General features: G+C 40.4%; 1 protein-coding gene across 2 annotated transcripts; it reads right to left on the reverse strand.

The window, feature by feature from the left end:
* Window positions 1–6,317: 6,317 nt before the first annotated feature.
* klhl20 (kelch-like family member 20) lies at window positions 6,318–15,602 on the reverse strand. Of its 2 annotated transcripts, XM_063886021.1 has the most exons (15): window positions 15,503–15,519; window positions 13,616–13,679; window positions 13,423–13,469; window positions 13,212–13,373; window positions 12,978–13,086; window positions 12,025–12,231; window positions 11,626–11,784; window positions 11,388–11,482; window positions 11,165–11,280; window positions 10,550–10,733; window positions 10,316–10,459; window positions 9,924–10,057; window positions 9,588–9,796; window positions 9,292–9,398; window positions 6,318–8,315 (listed from the first exon to the last, which is right to left on the reverse strand). In XM_063886021.1, the coding sequence occupies exons 4-15, from the start codon at window positions 13,364–13,366 to the stop codon at window positions 8,231–8,233; spliced, it is 1,704 nt and encodes a 567-aa protein (XP_063742091.1). In that variant the 5' UTR covers window positions 13,367–13,373; window positions 13,423–13,469; window positions 13,616–13,679; window positions 15,503–15,519; the 3' UTR covers window positions 6,318–8,230. The 2 variants fall into 2 exon arrangements, with proteins under 2 accessions (XP_063742091.1, XP_063742090.1); XM_063886020.1 differs by having other exon boundaries at window positions 13,212–13,469; window positions 15,503–15,602.
* Between the last annotated feature and the right edge of the window lie 5,896 nt (window positions 15,603–21,498).

Here is a 21,498-nt window from a genome sequence, read left to right on the forward strand (position 1 = left end):
GCAAGTTTCGGCCTATCAGCCGTAGACAGCTGTCTTTATAAGAACTGAGGTTGGTGAAATGAAGCTCAGCGTAAATTCAAGCAGGGAGACTGGCAGTACACTCACTCACTCCGCAGCTGCATATAATCAGCTCACCATAGGCGTTATCTTCTAACCAATTACATTTCAATAACATCACCAGCACCCAATCTTCGTGCTGCAGTCAAACTTTAAAATTGATCTTCTGCAGTCAGCTGTCATTTTAGGTGTTTATGCTGCGGCCTGCCTCCAACGCATCTACTTCCTGTCATCATATCCAGTGCCCAGGAGAGCTAATCTAAAGACCGCACCGCATCACACCTGCTATTCATCCAACTTCCTCATCAAATCCAGATCTTCATCCCATCGCCTCAACAAATCCAGATCTCCAACATCACCACCAGTGTTTAGACCCCAGTGGGGGGTTTTCATATTATACTCATGGCTGCATTTCCCCCTTAAGATATACGATATCAGGATTGGGGTCTAATCTACAAAGACTATTAATACTTATATCATGGTGCATATGTCAATAAATGTTCTTTAAGCAAAAAATAAAGTCTCTCCTGATTTAAACTGAACCAGTACAGATTTCAGCCATTAGGTTTTCGTCAACATTTCCCAGAATTGATCCAGCAAACATGTAGCATTTGGTTACAAAGAATTCCGCAAACAACATTCAAACGTTGTACGCACTTGCAAGTCTTTGTGAGAAACTCATCAAGTCGGCACATTGTTCAATTTGCAAATAAATAATGAATTCTCTATTATGACAATGTTTTGACCTGTAAGATGTTTTGCCGGGAAATGAAAAAGAATAGAAGTGGCATTTCTTGTAGAGAATGCAATCAGTTAAATCTTCACAAAGTGTTGGTCAGAGAACAGCAGGGAAATAATGTTATTACCACAAAATAGCAATCAAATCACTCTGATAGCTAGAAAAACACCAGGGCATCCAGAAAATGTTCATACTGGATCTTTAAAATATTAAGGTGAATACTCATGGTGCGTTAAAGATAAAATGAACTGATTGCTACAGTGCACCTTAAGCATTGACTGTTCATTAACCTCAAGATTTCTAAATGGCTTTTACAACCTACATTCAGCATTTGTTTCTCTCACATCTGTGCCAGCTTTATTTCTGCCAGTTAATTCAGACTAGATACCATTTCAGCGTAGACAGTTCCTCAAGATGACAGCACTTGCAAAGTGCCTCAAGGTAAAGTGTTGCATATTGTAGATCGCAGTCCTATAAAAGTTTGAATGAACATCTGAAGGGATGAGTCATGTTCCTGTCAAACTGTTCCTCATCTTGAGGATGTTTCTTTCTTTTTTTTAATACAAGGACGTTTTTGCACTGACAACTTCCAGCAGTGATCACCATTACAGACAAAAAGACAGTATTCTGAAACAGCAGCTATAAAAATCAACATAATAGCAGAGTTTCATTCTTTCTTCACATCCATATTGACCGAGACCAATTTGCAGCAGACAGTGTGTGAACCCTGAAGAGAACCTACTCTGTAATCAGCATCTCATCAGCACAATCAACCTTCATCACTCGGTGACCTTCATGGTGTTCCTCAGGAGGAGGAGGAGGAGGAGGGGCGGAGAGCAAATCACAGCATAGTCTGTCACAACTTGGTCCTCAATTTAAAAAAAGGTAAATTCAAAACCTGATTCGACATATTTTTGATAATGTTTCTGTAACATTGTCTTATAATTCCTTTTATCTACGCTAAGCTTATCTTTTAAAGAAGATGACGAATTTAAGTATTGACTGGCGTGAACTTAAGAAATCCAAATACCTTGCATTGTTTCATTCAAAGTGTTAATTTGAAAGTTTGATTAATTCGTTGGCGGCCCACTACCGACTTGTAACTTTTGCATTTAAATAAATGAATACAAATAAAACCAACAGGCCTGCGGACGTGTGCAATCAAAAGACATCCCCTTACAGATTTCCTGCTGTGTCACACTGGCGGTGTCATTTATACTCGAGACTGCGCACTCAAGACGGTCAATAAACAAAAAAAAATGTAACAAATACGGTATTATTATAACTTGTAGTAATTCAGTTCATTAAAGTAAAAAAAAAAAGAATATGCAATTGGCTTACCAAAACATAAATAATATGCCTAAATGGCTCTTATAAAACAGCAGTGATGCTAATAAAAAAATAAGACAGAAAATACAGTATATAAATATAAAGGATTATGTAAACAGAAGTGCAAGACGTAGCCGCACTAATTAATATTTTTATATGTTTCCCTCTGCACAGGCGGAGAGCAGACATGGAGCAGATACTGAGAAAAGGCGTGATAAATCTCACTTCCTCCTGATTTGTTGGTCTATAAATATAAGATTATATTGCCAGGTTGTTGCTCATGAAAAACGGTCCAATATCAAATTTTGTGGGAATCAGGCATCTGTACTGATTCATTACCTCGCCATTTGGTGAACTAATCTGGTTGAATCTTATTTTAATACCATCTGGATACGAGAGGTATTTTAATGGAAGATGTAAAAGAGGTTTATAAATGTGCATATTGAATTTTATTCAGATGTAACACTTGTGTGATTTTCACCAAGTGGGAGATATCTTGGCTGTTACATTTTCCCTATTTTTGGCTGCTGGCATTAACAGTTTTTCCTCCTTGGCTGATCATAATAACTCTCTAAACGGTATAGCATGAGCCAAGCATAACAGAAATGGAGTTTGGACTGAGCTCATTGAATGAGCATTCAAACAAACATCAGGGAATAGTTCACTTCTAACAGTGAGATAGAACAAAATAACTTTTCAGCATTAGAATCTTACCCGATGTGTTGCGGTTAGGGTTAGGGTCGGAGATCAGTCTGCCAGCTCTGTCAATCAAACCCAAACATTGAAACGCTCCATTTCAAAGGCAGAACTGTTTCTAAAAAAGGAACACGATCTTATATCTTTTTTTTATACATTACTCACATCTTACACAAAAAAATATATGTCATCCATATTGCAAAGTTAAATTCACTTGGCAGTTCCTATTTAAAAAGCTTTCACTTTGGCAAAGATATCAATCAAAGTGAGAAAAGGCTAGTAATCCTACATCTTACCCTTGTTATGTCAATGTAAATTTGGACTGTATAACCATAACCCTTGGCCTTTCAAGATCACATCATCTGCCCCATGTATTCTCTGAGGAGGAGCTGGTCATGCTGGGCAGTGAGTTGTATTTCTGGCTCAGTGTTAAGGTTACACAATAAAAGCCCCAGTGATATGCACATATATGAAGTCAACATACAGGAGCAAAGGCCAGCTCCACTGGCGCTATACAGCAATATAAGTGAATTGAAATTGTTTCTTGCCCAGAGCAAAGTTTGGTTTAGTGTATATTTTAGAGCAAGGGTGTATCTTCTGGGACAGACACTATGAGCAAGAGATTGTTCAGTAAAGAAAATGCCCGCGGCCATTGGCACAGTGCTCATTCAAGAGACATAAAAGTAAAACGAGATGAGAAAGAGAGAAAAAGTGGTACTGAAACAGAAGGAGATGTGTATGTGCTGTCAGGTTCTCATGATTGTGTGTTTGTAGGTGTGTTGGGTGTTTGTCCACCCTTAGGTGCCTTGAGGGAAACAGCAGAGCAAATATAGAGCCTATCGGCAATTCACAGTTCACTGCTTCCACTCCTACCAAGCACGACACCAGCATGCAACAGTAAAACAAACGTTTCCATAATATTAAATAGCTCAAGCTGTTTTCTAAACCTCCTTTTAAACAGTTGGGTTCAGTTATTGACCACAGGTGATAGTGATAATCAGAGTGCATGTAACTCAAACAAGAATGCTTTTTAAGAGATTCTGTGTGATCCTGCAAATGTCCTTAATCATTGAACACAGGGTTATAGAAAGGAATGAGTCCTAAAACCGGGGAAAACTGTTAGCATTTCAGCACTTCTGGCTCCTTCGTCAAAGGTTGACAGGTTTTTGAAGCCTAAAATAAGTCTTATGTTTAACTGAAGAGATTTTAACATTTTGTCCTACGACAACAAATAAGTCCATAAATCACCCAACAATGATTGCGAACAAGTGGCTAAATGAGACGACAAATTGTATATTGCCCATTTATAGCTTTTTATATCTGGCGTTTGCATTGACGCATCAACATTCATAACATTGACATTTATATGTGGAGGTTGTCTCAAGAACAAACCCTGTAAAAACTATAAGAGTTGTACACTTGTTTTCTGTAAACATTCAAAAACCCATGGCAAAATACTGTATAATTGAAGGGAACATTTTTCAATGTGAACCTACAAAAACATGTTATTCCTGCAACACTGTTATGCCAAGATCGCAATAGTCAAAACAAATTGGCCCACTGTTCCAAAGACCAATTCTCAAAAAAGCACACACTCTCCCTTCAGCAAACAGAAGCAAAAAAAAAAACACAACTAATGCAGTGTAATCAGAGTGCCACCTGTTGATGTGTGTTTGTGGTTTAAATGGGTTCTGAGTGCCTTAGAAATGAATACAATTCTGGATTAATGCATGACATAATAAAATATATTTTGTTCCTGCTGTTGTTTCTACAACTTAATGTTAGCAGCTGATAGAATATTGTAAGACATTTTATTAACGCTAAATGTCTTTTAAAAAGACGCTGTGAATGAAAGCCACTACTAAGATTATACCTCTCAATCAGCGCTTTGTTCCCACCTGAGATTTATTTTGCCATGGTGATGCTTAGTGCTAAGCGACTCCTGGCTCAGAGTAAGAGACTTTTGGCTTTAATCGCCGTATGTGGAGCAGCTCCAGGAATCCTCTCTGAAATCATCACTACAGGCAGAGTCTCTGCTGAGCAGTTTAAAACAGAGCCTCACTATATCACAGACATTACATAGGAATTCAACTTTATGGTGAATTGCCTCTTAAACCGACAGGATAAACTGCGCTAAGCCTGCGTGAGTATCATGAAGCTTGTAGGTTAAATACTATACATTATCTTTTTATTGCTGTAGTTCTTAACTTTTGCTCTTCATGAGCTTATAAACTAGTGTTGGAACATGTGTCTGAGATTGTACCACTTGAAAAAATGAAAAAAGAGATTTACACGGTACAATTAATGTGTCAGTTAAAATGAGTCACACACTGGTTTTTGGGGGGGTTTTTTTCCCCAGGAAAGAAGTTTAATTGTTGTCGTAGTGAACATGGTGAGTTTGAAGCTGCTGTAGTGATGACCACAGCGTTGAGATGGCTGTTTGACACATGAGAACAAACAACAATGAGCACAACCATGTTTGGGTCACGTGTTGGACAAATTACACAGAGAGTCAAGAAGAAAACTGACTGAACTGGCTGACTTCTGTTCATCACAATCACATAGCATCATTAGTAGCTTACATGGTTAACAGGAAACTCACCTCAGTTTGGGAAACAACATCCATTACAAATCAATACTTGAACAGAGTTAAAGATGTGAAAAACAAGAGAGGAGAATAAGGTTTTTGTGCCAAATAAACACTGCGCTAACATCGAAGGCTCAAATGTGTTTCTGTCCAATGAAAATCAACGAATCTCTAAATATTAAACGGAGTGTAAACTACATAAATAATTTAAACCTCATTGGATAAGCTGAGAAGAACATCACTGCAAAGCTGATGACATGGTGTTTTATTCGTCCTTGAAAAACCTTTAGAAAAAAACCTTTAACAGGTTGTTTGGTACCGAAGCAATAACATGTATGTAGTCTCAAACCGAGTGGGGGTTCCTTGCAATTCTGTGGCAGTGAAAATAGCAAAAATATTCTTGGAAGAGTTTTCAAGAAGCAGGCATACACAGTTGGCTGAACTACATCAACGTTTCAATTTCAGTGAAACTATCAGCACACACCACAATCAATATGGAGGGTGTGTTTTGGAGCCAAGTCAAACTCTACATTTCAGGAGGAAATCTACATTTTAGACTTCTAAATATCCCAAAACATTCAACAAAATGCCATCATCAGCCAAACTTTGATCCTGCGACTTCAAATCTCCCCCTAGCACAGAAAAACTAAATGCAGCAACATGTTGGGTTGCCATAATATTAAATATTAACAGCAATATTTAGGTTAGGAAATTAGGTTATAATAATGCATAAAACCAGCCTTGTAACATTGCATTTGCTACACACACACACAATGCCATATATGTAACACAGAACAAGTCAAACCATGTTGTGTTGAATATATGAAATAAATCCTTAGTGTGATGCCTGAAATGTCTTATTCCCATCTGAATTTTTCTTCCCACCACCCCCCCCCCCCCCCCCCCCCCACACCCTGGCCACATTGGAACACCCATACAAACTATAGTTAAGGAAAGAAATCTGAAATACATTTCAAATCACAGTGCAAACTAATCTGATATTCATTCAAACTAATTTCACCATCTATTCAAACTATCTCCACTTTAGTTCACATTGATCTAAGACCACTTAGGGACCACTTCAAGCTACTTCACTGGTGCAGAAACATTACAATGTCTAGTAAAATCACAAGAGTTTTGCTAGTTTTTACACACTCCTGTGATCTTGATCATTTTCATGTTAATCCAAGCTGTTTTTAGTCAGTCTTTTATTATATTAACCACCACTTCTGTGCAAACAGGGAGACAACGCAATAGTGTAGGTCCTGTTGACTGTTTGGAAAATAAGGAGAAACGGGTGTAACAGTGAATAGCGAGCATTTCCACCAGGGGCAGGATGGGAAATGATCTCAAACATAATCTAGTTGTAGTATTTTAAATAATAACCTTGCAAAATCTCCATTCACTGCAACAGTCTGTGTCTAAAGGCTCTTTCATGTCATCGCTGAACTACAACTCTCCTCCAGCAGGTGGTGCCATTACACTGTGCTGCATGTAGTGACATACAAAATGTTGAAGTGAGAATAAAGAACGTGTTTCTAAAGACTATGATTGTGTAAAGAAAACACAATACTTTCAAATCACTGACTTTTCAATGCATATACAATAAAAAATCCTATTAATGTGGTGCACACTGGGAACACTACTGCATTTGTCATAGATAACAGTCATGACATATTTCTCCAACATTTTTTTGTGGTTTCAGAGGTGAAACTTTGATCTTATGAGTTTTAAACCTGTAACAGACTCAGGGATATAATAAATTGACCAAAAAAAAGGACATACCCAGGCTTTATATACTCCTGAAATGGCTGAACTTTAAAACATCTCTTGGCTAGAAAATGCTTTTCTATGCATTACAATAATAAATGAGAGATTGCTTTAGTCTTAATATTTCTGAACAGAGTTGGGCCTCGCTTCTGCCTAGATCGTACAAAATAAGATTATTCTTTTTACACAATTCTTCTGTAACAAACAGCCGCAGTTCAGGAGAGGCAGAGGCAACACCAAATATTGAGGTGACTTCCTCATACAAAAATAATAAGGGCTGCTACCCATCATTCCTGGTGAAATAAGTTATGTTTTTCCTCACAGGGTATCCAGCTTTAACACATAGACGCCTTCATAAGTTAGACTGCCTGACAGCTCTCCACTGTTTGATGCTACAAGTGAGGCCCAGAGACGTGACGCGCTGGGATGTATGCACCGGAGTCGAAAGCATGGTTAAAAAAAAAAGTGGAGATTTTAAAATGTACCTCTGAGGGTCAGTATGTGATGTTGCGTGTCTGGAAAAATATGAATACACCTTAAACTGAAATTTTTTCGGTACTCATTGAGGGTGGTGATCGGAAACATTCGTTTTGGGGGCTGGCAAATGACAACAAGGGAAGGTGATAAATGCTTTCACAGTTGGACAGACTGAAAAAAATCCTTCTTCCCATGACCTGGTGCTCGAACCTAAGATGTGTCATGTTCCATATGTCCCACACGGAGAGGCTTGGATGGGGAAAACTGGGGAAATGTCCAAATTGGAAGCTTAATGTTTCTTGGTGGACTTCCACTCTTAGTGCACTTCATGGTGGTCAATCAGTGAAGACAAGCAGGGTATTCCACTCCCTCAGAGTGGGGATGAGTTCAAAGTTTGTCCCTCTTTCCCCTGTCTCACCCTCCCCCCCACAAACCACGTTTTTTTTCTCAAATCTCGCATGAATTGCAGCGTCTCTATTGGAGGCACAGGAGTCGTTGAGAAGAGGCACCCCTTGCAGCGTGATGAGAAGTGTGTAACTTTGTATGTGTGGGGGAGGGGGGGCTGAGGGTCGGTGTTACCATATGTGGGATTCACAGTGAGTCATTTTTATGACGCCCACCCCCCCACCTAGCCGGCGGTAGTTCATTCCTCCGTACAACCTGGGAAGAGAAGCAAATGATGAGGGAGGAGAAGTTCAAATGTTCTTTCGTGCAGTGGGAAGTATGTGTTCTGGTTCCTATTGGGTCTTTCTACTTTTTAGGTATTTTTATGCAATTTAAAACTTTACAGGAAGTGTGATATTACATGGCTAAAAGATTTCCTTCCAAAGATCTCGTCTAAACCGGGAACAGGGGCGCTGCGCCGTCTTACTTTTGGTGTGCGCCCTCATACCAAAATGCAGATTTACCCCGTAACATTTTAAAGTGATGCCAGAAAACAATATTTCTGCTCGTCAAAACTTAATATTTACTCCAAAAATATTCAAAGCGTGTCAAATACACCGTCTGACGGCATAGACAGCTTTGTTTTTAAGTTGTTCCGAATAAAATGGGGATGGATGTCTGGTCGGTGGACGAGGAGCAGGTGGCAGGTTTAGACTTAAACTGTGATTTCTGAATTAGATGTTTCCTTTACTGTACTTTGAGGAAGTAAAGAAACCGTAACTCTTGATTTATTTGTTGTTTGAAGTGCAATTTATGCCTCAGAAGCTTTAAGACATGAAGTAACCATTATTTTCAGCTTGGATGCATTATTTTTGCCGGAAAGTGCATATTATGAAACAGGACATTCATTACTTTAAATTAGATTCTATGATAATGCAATAAATGTTTTTACAGCTAAATATCCAATATCTGTTCAACGCATATGTGACACGTATGAAAACTGTTGAAAGCCTGACAGAAGTTATCGGAGGATTGTGAACAATGTTTCTGGAAACACATGTTGCTGTGCAACACATTAACAAATAGGCACATTTACAATTTCTTAAAAGATGACCTAAAACCAAAGGCTACTTAATTTTATTTGAACAGCCTTGCGACTACAACATAAAGTGCGATATGCTAATGAAAAGCTAATAACCTGTATGTAGTAACTGTATTTATCAAAGCTATTATTTCACATGGTGCATCTTACCTCCATGTGTTTGCGTCCGGGTCATAGACTTCTATAGTTTTGAGATATGTCGTCCCATCGAAGCCTCCCACTGCCATCAGCTGACCGTTTACCACAGCCAAGCCCACCTACACACACAATTACAATACTTCAGCCTATATACAGATACAAGGAATTGAGTTTCTTTCATATCAAGTGCGGTGACTTAACTGAAAGAAACAAAAAGTAAGTAGTAAATGAGGGTTTTATAGCTATTTCCATAAGCCTGTGAAAGGAGTAACTTATTTTTAAATTGCATGAAGTCCCAGCACACTCACCCCGCTCCGTCTGGACGTCATGGCCACGACAGGAGACCACTGGTTGGTGCGGGGGTTGTATCTCTCTGCACTGCTCAGCTCTGTTGTGTCGTCTCTCCCTCCCACAGAGTAAATCATGTCCTGGTACACTGCGCAGCCTAGGTGTTTCCTCCTGGTTCCCATCGGAGACACCGTGTGCCAGCGGTTCTCCTGAGGGTTGTAGCGCTCCACTAAGGAGAAGAGAAGCACCCAAAGATAAAGGAGGGATTAACTGTCACATTTTCTGCCAAATACTTCCAAATACAAACTGCCTCCCCGAGATTTAAGAGTTTACTTTTCACATTACTCAGTACCTACCTGTGTTTAATGGTGACGTCCCATCAGACCCTCCGACAGCGTACAGGAAGCCCCCCAGCACCGCGACGGCTACACCCAGCCTCCTGGTGCTCATGGAGGCCACACGAGTCCATTTGTTCTCCTTAGGATCATACCTTAAGCATAAGAAAGATGCCATTTAATCTCTAGAATTGGGACTTTATTACTTTTCAGTAATGTTTCTAACTTTGATTGGTGTGTCAATATGGCCGTGGACAACAGTGGGCGGGGCTGGGGCCATCAAGGTATACAAAATAGGATGCTAAAAGGGCCATCATATCAAAGAAGCTAGTGCTAGAAAGCCTTAAGTAATTAAAGGACGACTCAAATACATACATGGATGGTTTGTTACAGATGGAAAATCTCACAAATACCTTTCTACTATGTTGAGACAGGAAACCCCATCCTGCCCTCCTACAGCATACAGATAGCCGCCGAGGACAGCTACCCCCACGCTGGTACGACAAGTGCTAGTAGGGGCCACGTCACTGCTCCACTGATTGGTCTTAGGATCGTATCTGGACAGCAGAGACAGAATAAAGATATTAAATAACAATATTGGGTCAACATCTTAATTTCCAAACAAATCCTGAGCGATCGTGCCACACCTCTCCACAGAGTTGAGGTACGACGAGCCATCGTGACCTCCCACCGCATACAGCAGGTCGTCCAGAACGCTGACACCCACTCCGCACCGCCGTTTACTCATTGACGCCACCATCCGCCACTCGTTGGTCTGGGGATCATAGCGCTCAACGCTTGAGATGGCATCACCGCTGCACCAACCACCGACTACAAGACAAGGAGACAAAGAAAAGAGTACACAGTTTTAAGTTATTTCCTTCACCAAGGTAGTAGAATCCTCCAAACAGGCAGTGGTGTAAACATAACACAACACACATTTTCATATTTGATCCAACGGAAACTTGTTTAAGTTATTGTCTAAAACACGTTATTTTTATTATTAAATCATTTTATGATTGCCGCTGCACGTGTCCTGGAAGATTTGAATGTCCTGGAAAAATAACACCGATTCTGGTCAAATATTACCTGGCAAACCATGCTCTATGCAACCCTTGTTGGAAAGATGTCCTCTTACCCTATTCTAACACAATAACATTTTGATATTTTCTCCAGACTGGAGAGATTTAAATATATATACATTTTCACATGAAAAAAACATCACTACCATACAACAAAACCTTTGTCCAAAAAATACTGACCTGCAAAGAGGACTTCTCCACAGCGAATAGGTTTCCTCGGCCGTGTTCTGGGACCCTGCATCAGTGGCCTCTCCTGCGGTAGCAGTAGGTAATTCTTAGCCTCGTCAACCAGGTCTCTGAAAAGTACAATTTAAAATAGAGGTAAGAAATAATCAATGTAAGAAGTTTTTCCTCTTACATTTTCTCACCAATGACATTGAAACGGTTGACAAACAGCACTCACCTGCACTCTTCGTCACTTTTAATGAGAGGGTCTGACCCAACGGTGCCCACCAGGAACTTGGGGCTGAGCAGCGGCAGACGGACATGCTGCAGGACCTACATGACACAAGAAATCAGTACCAGAGTTATTTTCTGCTACAACACAAGTCTGACATAATTCGAGGCATACAATGACTTTAATGTACACCAAAAACCACACAGGCTACATAACCAGTAGTGATCATTCTTCGTCCACAAACCTGGGGTAGTTGTGGTCTGCGTTCCTGGATGCTGTACTTCACCCAGGCCATGACAGCGTTGAAAACCTGCTCCTCGCTACGCACATTTAGCTCATCGCTGGAAATTATGTCGATCAACTGATTGGCCGGCAGCAGCATGAACTCCTCACTTTCCATTACCTGAGTCAAGAGAGAAGAACAGTGTGTCAGCAGCTGTTTCACAAAGAGAGAAAAGAACAGTAGAAAAATCAATTTCTTGATCAGTAAATCTATTTCCACAACAACGCCATCACTGCGGTGCTCGCTCTCTGGCTCATTCTTGGAGCTTTGAATCTTCAAACTGTATCGTACGGATTTAAGACCGCAAATGACAAGGGACAGTGGACATAGTCATTCTTATCCATGGTTCAATGTGCTTACCTCTTGAAAATTGTGCTGGGTGAACTTGTCTGCAATGCGGAGCAGCTCTCGGCAGGAGTGTGTGTCTGCGAAGGCCCTGATGCCCAGACAGTTGGAGGGATCCAGCTGCCTCTTGAGGAACTCGCAGCAGGCCTCCTGGATCTCAGCCAGCTGCAGAAGGCAGGCCGCGGGGAGCAGCGTCTGCACGTTTCCCTCCTCTACTGTCACCTAGGAGCAGGGAGGAAGAGACATCAGACACTCTTCACATATAATTGTTATGACGAAGCAGCGACAAGTGAGGCATGGGAGTCATTTCCATCCTAACTGCAGATGTGTTCAGCTCCTTCTAGCACTGACTTTGAGCGACATTATCGAGTCAAATTTGCATTATTCTTTGGGTTACTGATGACAGACCTTACTGTATTGTGAGGGTAATACAGCGTCTTGGAAATGCTGTATTTATATCCTGATTCTTATTTTTCAATTACCTTGTGGATTTTTATGTAATGTTGTTTGTTCGTGTTAAAATAACAATACTTACACCCACTGTAATTCAATGTTTTGTTCAGACTTACAGCATTGTAGGAGCACAGGTAGCTCTCATTTGAACATATTTAACTGCCATCACTGTTACTCGACAAGACAACTTTTGTAGTTAAACAACAACTCCTTTATTGACACTAGCAATAGTTCACTCCAAGCTCCAAGGGCAACAACCAACAACTAACTTTGTTTATTTCAAAATAAGAGCCCCTACTTCCTTCTACTATGTCAACTCTTATACAGGCATTTATATGTAGTTACGTGAACATAATTAAAACTGTATGTAATTATAAACAATCACCACTATTTTTTGTCGTGTTATTCACATTTTTGTGGTTGATTTGCAAGAAACTGTCTGAAACTTGTGCATTTTGATTTACTACAAAGGATACACCGCCAAATATAAACACTTTCACTGCCACTGCTGTTACCTGTGATGTGTAGGCAAAGTCAATGAGCAGCTCCATGGCTCTCTCATCGATGTCACGGATCACCACTTCAGTCTGCCTGCTCTCCGCCAGCTCTCCAGTGAACATCGCCCTTAAGAGATAATACTGTCACAGCCAGCACTCAATGTATTCCACCTGAACTTTTATGTGACCTCAGTGGATTATTTCCAGATTTATTTCCTTCCCCAGATCTGAGTGGAATTCAGTGTTTGGTACCTGAAGTACGGGCTGCAGGCAGACAGGATGACACGGTGAGCGTAGATCTTCTTGGCTCCCACCACCAGCACCACGTCACAGAGCTCACGGTGTTTTCTCAGCAAGTTGATCACCTCCAGGGTTTGTCGCGGGTGTTTGTCCGAAACATAGGGCATGCGTGCAGGCTGGGGGACCCCTTCAGGCAGCTTGTTGGGGTCCCCCAGAGTACAGCGGCTGGTGATGTCCATTCCAGTGGCGTCTTGACGTGCGCTGGTGGCCCTTAAAAAAAAGAGTTGGATGGGCATTAATAAGGTATGTAAATTTACCCAATGACATTTATTCTAATCTCTGATAAAAAAACATTCTTGTTTAAATAAAAAAAAGGTTTTTTCAATCTGCAAAAAATACCTTCATAGAGCACCTACCTGCGCATTGGCTTTGCGTCCATGCACTGAAGAAAAACGTTGGGTCCCACAGCTTGGGGTTTACCTAAAACACAGCAAAACGAATCAAACTTTGTCTGTAGTCAGTCTGTCCTCATTTGAATTGTAAGATGCTTTTTATTTATTTTTACCTGCTATGCCACTTTTGCAGTAACAAGCTGTGGGTCTAATACAAGATATTCTGATTCTGAAGTAAAGAAATTGAAAGTTAATCGTAGCACTGTTTGCCACGGATCCCTTTCACATTACCCCTGTTTTACAATTTAGTTTGCCATCTAGTTTTCTTTTATATTTCCTTTTCGAAAATGTGCTAGCACTGAACTCTAATGACTTTTTCTTTGCTTCATTGTGACCTGTACCACACACCTTTCCAAATTTGATCTGTAGCTGTATCACTGACCAAAGACAGGAATCAGACTGATTGGTTTCTAACACAGAGTCACAGGTTATTGAGACACACCTGTACAATCCATCAAGTTCAAAAGACGGTGCAGTTCAATGAACCCTGCTTCTGTAAGACTAACAATGGTTTTGTTGACACTTTGTTAAACAGGTGTTTCAATAATGATGTAGTCATGTGGACAATATAACTATGTGGTGACCTTTTTATGCATTTGTTATCCAAACATACAGGTTAATGGGGATTGGAAGAATACTTAGAATGTACTACAGTCCTCTAAAAGACCAATATTAACTAGAGCCATAAAAAGGAACATAGATTTTAATCCACACTTTTCTGGCACAGCGTACAAATCTACATCTATGTCTCTGTGTGCTAGTTACACTTCTGAAATGTTTTAGTGTTGCGACACCTGTTATTGTATAGAACATTCAGGAGTACAGTATGCCCTGATCTGTTGTTGTATCCTGTGGGGTTTGGAGAATGAAAGGAATACAAAGACTAGCTACATTGCTAATTGGTTAATCAAAGTCCTCCTTCCCTGTTTTATTAAAACACACATTGACATCTTCATTTGTTGGTAGACTACAACAGTTGGGTTGGTAGACAGCTTTGACAAAAGGAAGCAGCTAGATGGATAACAGTTTTTAAATGACATTGCACTAACTGTATTAACCTTATCCGGATTAATAGGGGAAACCAAGAAGGCAAAACTATTCGTGTTTTACGGGATCAGCAAGACAGCAGCTCAGCTGTTGATTGACTATACACATTAGCTTCAAGTCTAACTAACCCCAATGGCAGTGCTATCACGTCATTTGAAGTTAATACAGTTAATCAGATCACTCCCTGTGAGTGACTTATTTTGAGCTGCATTCTTTGCTTGATTAACAAGTAGTTAAGATAAGCTAACTGTTTGTTGTTAGCAGTTTCAGCAGATAGATAGATCCGGATGCGACAGACAGTACACTTAAATAGCTAGCAAACGTTAACAACCATTTACAATGTTATGCTACGAATGTGGCTTCATTAAGGTTAATCAAAAGTTACAGAGACACATTACATATATACAAAAAAAAAGGAAATGCCTGGTCCTGAGTTAAATTGCATTTGCACTTAATATAAAAAGATACTTCCCGAGGATGTCGGTTGATGCTATGTGCTATTGCTAGCTTAACAGTATGGAATCCACTGGCGACCCCTAACTAAGTACACACGAAGCAGTCAAGTTAATAGTTGCAAGCAAACAAAACAAAATGTAGCACACATGAAGACGTTCCTTAGTTGGCTGACATGTTTAGGGTGTCTGCGGCCGCTTGAGTCTACGTAGACATCAGTCAGAAAGCACGGATGTACTAAACTGTAATGCTAACCTTAAATAAGTTAACGCTTCCAAAACGAAATGTTCTGACATTGTTAGACAGATACAGCCATCTAAAAGAGTGGAGCTGATGAAGACGGGTATTTACCTTATATGTTCATCATAACGATAGGAAGAAGTTGACCGGGGTGCTAATGTTTACAATTGTATGCCGTCGGCTGAACACTGGTGTTTTTCTTCCTCTATTTTATGCGCATGCCAAATTCCAAGCGCCACTTCCGGACATTGTGCTTTTCAAAATAAAAGAGTGGGATTGCGTCATTGCACTGGGCCTACATTTCACGCAAATTAGGAAATATAATAGCAGTTGCACATATCTGCAACTAACGGAAAATGTGTTTCAATGTCACAGGAATTTGTACAGTTTAATGTTACAAAGAGCACATAACCTACGTGTGAAAATGCCTCTGCTCTTTGAATTGCCTGACATACTAAACCCTTTTGCGCGTGGCATCCACCAGAGAGCAATGCAAGCTGTTTTTTGGCTTGCATTGCCAAACATGCAAGCCAAAATGTGTCAAGAAGAAAAAGAAGTGTAGAACGGGCTGATTGCAATTGATTATTTGTGGAAATCCTTAACTATAAAAAAAAACCAAAAACATTACAACATTTTACAAAAGTAGCTTGCAGATAAAAATTACTTAAGAACTCTAGACTTGCTTTACACTTTTGGAAGGCTAGGCCTATATGTCAGAGATGAAGTTATTTAAGTGGAGTCTCTAAACATAACACATTAGCTGGTGTATTTAACCTCTGATTTAATTGTTTGTTGGTAAGAATAGAGATCCTTTATCTTGGAAGTAGCTACCTGAGTCAGACCTGGGAAAAACAGTAGGATCAGCACCATGGTGCATGGATAGCACTAGTGACACAGCGAACAAATAAGGCCATGATTGTGTCTCACTGGCTCTGACGGATGACATGAACCAGTGTTTAGAGTGACAGGAAGTATACTCACAGAATAAACCTCTTAAAAACATTTAGACGCTCCATGTCAGGGGTGACTCCCCACTACAGGCTAGCATATTCTAGTCAGATTCTGCTTATCCAGAAAACGAGATCTGTAAATAGGTTTTTAGCAGTGCTAAACACGAGAAACTGGTTTTGGACTTGCCCTGCAGAGGTTTGCTGTTCGACCTATGCTGCTAATGATGTAGTGTGCAACAAAATGGCAGCGTCAAGAGGGCGGCGCTAAACCCTAGAGCTGTCATGGGAGCGATACTTTTCGGCATCTGCAATTTCAAAGGTGTGTTTTCTTAACCTTTACATTCTTCGAGATTCATCTATACATGTATGACATAAATTATGAGTTTGTTATCCACCTTACTTGGCAGCTAGCCGGCCTGTCGGAATGGCATTCAGTTTGTTTATGGTGTTTGCTATCTTATTACTCGCATTGGCTAAGACAGCGTTCTAGTTGTAAAACCTGTTAGTTGTCAAAAATGTGACAATGCTAATGCAAATTGCTTTAGGCCAATTTGGACATATGAAAACAAACCAGGGACAAACTTTCACAAATAATAAAAATCAGTAAAGACAATGTAGGCTAAAACATTTCAGGGGAAAACATGCTGTGAAAGCTTTCTTCCTGTAAACCTCAAAATATAAATGCAGTCTTAAAAGCATTTCTCATAGCATGTAATGAGCAAGAAACATAGGAAAAAACGTCTTGTATCTGACAAGGGATTTAACGATATAGCTTGGTCCTTGCCCATATGCAACTTGTATGTCAGGAGGACCTTAATGTCAGGAGGACCTTAAAATCAATCCTAAAGTAAACAGGAAGCCAGTGTTTAAAAGCACCTTTATGATTGAAATATGTGATAAATGATCTGCATGTGAATGAAAATAAGTATTTGTATTGTTTGTTTGTTTTATATCTACTATGTTGTTGCATACACGTGTGCCCATCGAATAGCAAACAACATCTGTGTAATGCTACTTGTTAGTTTATTTAAGTTGACACTAGCAAAGTCATGACATTAGCAATGACCATAATTGAATTACTTTGTTCCATGTTGTTGCACATCAGTGTACTGATATTTAAATCAGTTTATCTATCCAACATCACTAAATAAATCGAATCAGTAACATTTCACATTCACATGTTTTGTAAAAGTAACTCATATGAAAGATATAACTAATCCTTACCAAGTCAATTTATTGAATACTTGCATGTACATCTTGTTTTTCTTTGTTTTTACCATCCAGACCCGCAACATTAACAGTTCCCTATCATGGAAAAACTAATCAATGGAAGAAGCCCCAGGATGGATCCCTCCTTCCTCTGATGGGGTGTTGGAAAGGAGCCACAGGTGGGAAAATAGTACTAAAAGTATTGCTCAACATACACAATTCATTGTTGGAGGGCGGTGGGGTTTTGTTTGATTGGTTATAAATCTTTGACAGTGGTGTTTACTTATTATCTGTGTTATTTTGGGATGCCTGTGAAGTTGCAGTTCACACACATTGTTATGACAAACATGAGTTTTTCAAACCGTTGCAGTTCTGTACAATAAATACATATTTTAGCAGAGCTTGTTGCATTGCACATTGTTTGATTTTGACTGTCTAACAAATATGGAGAGATTAAATAGCAACTGTAATGATTGACTCAAAGTTGGCCTCACACAGACTTGATGCATGGTAATGTAAGTAGTTGGTTTGTGTTGGCAAACAATGTGAATAAATTACGGAGTCTAGAGAATCGTCTTCCACTCTACCAGACATCGAGGGCCCCTCATACTTCCTCTTTCTCTTTTTGTGTGTGTGTGTGTGTGTGTGTGTGTGTGTGTGTGTGTGTGTGTGTGTGTGTGTGTGTGTGTGTGTGTGTGTGTGTGTGTGTGTGTGTGTGTGTGTGTGTGTGTGTGTGTGTGTGTGTGTGTGTGTGTGTGTGTGTGTGTCCCACTTGAGCTAACGCGTCCAGACAGAGACAGGATATCGATGTCAGTTTCATTTTTAAGGGTTTGGTTGACGGTATCAATTGTAACTCTGTTTGTCTTTGTGGTTATGTTTTATGATGTTTCATAGGGTAATTCTGGAAAGTAAGACTGAACAACTAAAAGAAGGATCTAAATGAATTAAGGACATTCTAATGTATTTTATTTTAACTCTTACAGTGAAATGTATCTGGCTGTGGGGCTTTGCCATTTGGGATATATCAAATATAAGTTAGACAATATATATGTAAATATGTTTCACCAATAACCTTGATATTGACTGTTTGGGTAGATTAGTGTTCTCATAAAATATTAACACAATTCGATTTTTGATAAATAATCATTAGTGATGTGGAAATAATTACTTGTGGGTAAAGAAAATACAGATGTGTGTAGATCTCTGAAAAGGATCAACACACACAAGGCTCCTGGACCTGATGGCATCCTTGGCTGTGCTCTCAAGGTGTGTGCAGTTCAGCTGGCAGATGTGTTCACAGACATTTTCAATAGGTCACTGCTCCAGTCGGTAGTCCCCACATGTTTTAAAGAGTCCATCATTGTCCCTGTCCCCAAATAGACAAAACCCATCTGCCTCAATGACTACCGCCCAGTTGCACTCACCTCCATCATCATGAAGTGCTTTGAGTGGTTAGTCAAAACTTTAATCACCTCCTCCCTCCCTGACTCACTGGACCCCCTGCAGTTTGCCTACAGGGCAAACAGGTCCACGGATGATGCCATCTCCCTCACCCTCCACACTGCCCTCTCCCACCTGGACCAGAGGAACACTTATGTGAGAATGCTGTTCATTGACTACAGTTCAGCATTCAACACCATTGTGCCCTCCAAACTCAGGGACCTTGGGCTCAACAGCGCCCTCTGTGACTGGATCCTGAGCTTCCTAACGGGCAGATCCCAGGCAGTGCGGATGGGGAACATCACATCCTCCACCTTGACCCTCAACACCGGAGCCCCTCAGGGTTGTGTGCTTAGCCCTCTCCTCTACTCCCTGTTCACGCACGACTGCGTGGCCACACACAGCTCCAACACCATCACCAAGTTTGCTGACGACACGACCTTCATCGGCCTGATCACAGACGGCGACGAGACGGCGTACAGAGAGGAGGTCAGAGCCCTGACATCTTGGTGCCAGGACAACAACCTCCATCTCAACGTCAGCCACACAAAGGAGCTGATTGTGGACTACAGGAAGAGGCAGAGAGAGGCACACACACCCATCACTATCGACAGGACTCCTGACGAGAGTCAGCTGCTTCAGGTTCCTCGGAGTAAACATCAGTGAGGACCTGACATGGACACATCACACCAGGGTCATATCCAAGACGGCTCGACAGTGGCTCTTCTTCCTCTGCAGGCTGCGGAAGTTCAACATGGACTCCAAGATACTCTGCAACTTCTACAGGTGCACCATCGAGAGTATCCTGACTGGCTGCATCACCGACTCTACAGAGACTCTGGTGAAAACTGCTCAGCACATCACCAGGACGGAGCTGTCATCCATGGAGGACCTCTACACCCAGCGGTGTAGGAAGAAGGCCGGTAGGGTATTAAAGGACCCCCATCAACCCAGCAACAATCTGTTCTGTCTGCTGCCGTCTGTCCATACCTCCTCATTCAACAGTGTAAAGTATTTAAATACTTTCAATGTATTCCACATATGTACAGTATATACAGTATCTCACATCCTTAAATCTTTATTGTTGTTATTGTAAATATTCTTCTCTCTTTTTGCACTATTTTATTTATCTTATTTGCACCATGTATGTTGAGTTGTTGGAGGAGCATGGGATATAAGATTTTCATTGCCAACATATACGTTGTATCTGCTGTGCATATGACCAATAAAACCTTGAAACCTTGAAACCTGTTTGTTTTTCAACCTCTGAGGCTTTGGTTCCTTAGGATATGTGTGCATACACCTTGTTGGCGTGCAGAGCAATGAGACTCGCCATTGAATGCAGAGTTTATTTTTCGTCTGTTACTCTTGTTGTGCAGGGACCCAAACTGCTGCCTTGCTATATTGTACTCCTGTATTTATTCTACCTTTTAGTTGTGTTGTGTTAACGTACTCTGCTTTAGTTTCAGCTTTGTTTAATTTGGATACGTTCCTTAAATCTGGCTTAAGTTGCATATTTATTTTTAACTTGTTTGGCCCTTATCTGATTTTCTTTTGCTTTGGTTATGCTTATTTATTTTCAGTTTGTTGTTTGGTTGGCACATGTATTTGTGTTGTGAGAACAGGTTGTGGTGAAGTGGTGGAAACATTTTCTGTATATTCTTGTGTGTCCCGTCTCCTAGTTTGCTGATTTGCTTTAAGTTTTGTTTCTTGTTCATTATGCGTTTGCAGTGTGTACAGAGTTTGAAGCCTGCTTGCAACTCAATAACCTCTGATACAACTATGGCGTTTCCCAATTCATTTTACATTTCAAGATATTTTAATTTTCTGAAACTTGTAAAAAAACATGTCAAACAAATAAATATGGTTATAATAATTTAGTTATCCTCCTGTATTTTTTATAGGGTCTTATATCTGGGCGTTCCTCAAGGATTGCTGTTAGAACCCCTGATTATTTAGCCTACAGCAATACAGATCTTCCAAAAAAGTGTCACAAGATCGTCTTACAAATGCATGCCTCGGAAAAGATCACACAGTGGCTTAATTTTTGCATGGCAAGACAAGGTGTGTTTAACGGCAAATATGTTTTAAGCCATAAAGTTACCATTAAGAACATGGTAACTCATTTTGTATATCTTTGCGTAATGCAGGTTTTAAGTCTTTATTTTAATAAACAATTCAACATTTTGAATCATGTAGCTGGAGTCAGAACAAAACAAGCCATCCATAGTTTAGGTGTGAACACACGGTTAGGTACTTGAAGATAGACATAATAATAAGGCAAGCTTCATTTGTCTGGGTGAGCAGGCAGCAGTTCTGTGTCGCTGCTCAGAACCTCCTAGCCTATTGTTTGTGTACCAGGATGCCTACTGACCGGACGTTTACCTCCATTACCTCGCTATGTTTTCCTCCACTGGCAACCCAGAATAAACTGTCACTCAGCAGTCACTATTCACCCATTTCCTCCAATAGCGTGAGTCTGCCGTACAAGTAGGCGGGAACTGAATT

This window comes from Eleginops maclovinus, chromosome 6, assembly GCF_036324505.1.
Source record: "Eleginops maclovinus isolate JMC-PN-2008 ecotype Puerto Natales chromosome 6, JC_Emac_rtc_rv5, whole genome shotgun sequence".
In the NCBI taxonomy this organism is placed as follows: domain Eukaryota; kingdom Metazoa; phylum Chordata; class Actinopteri; order Perciformes; family Eleginopidae; genus Eleginops; species Eleginops maclovinus.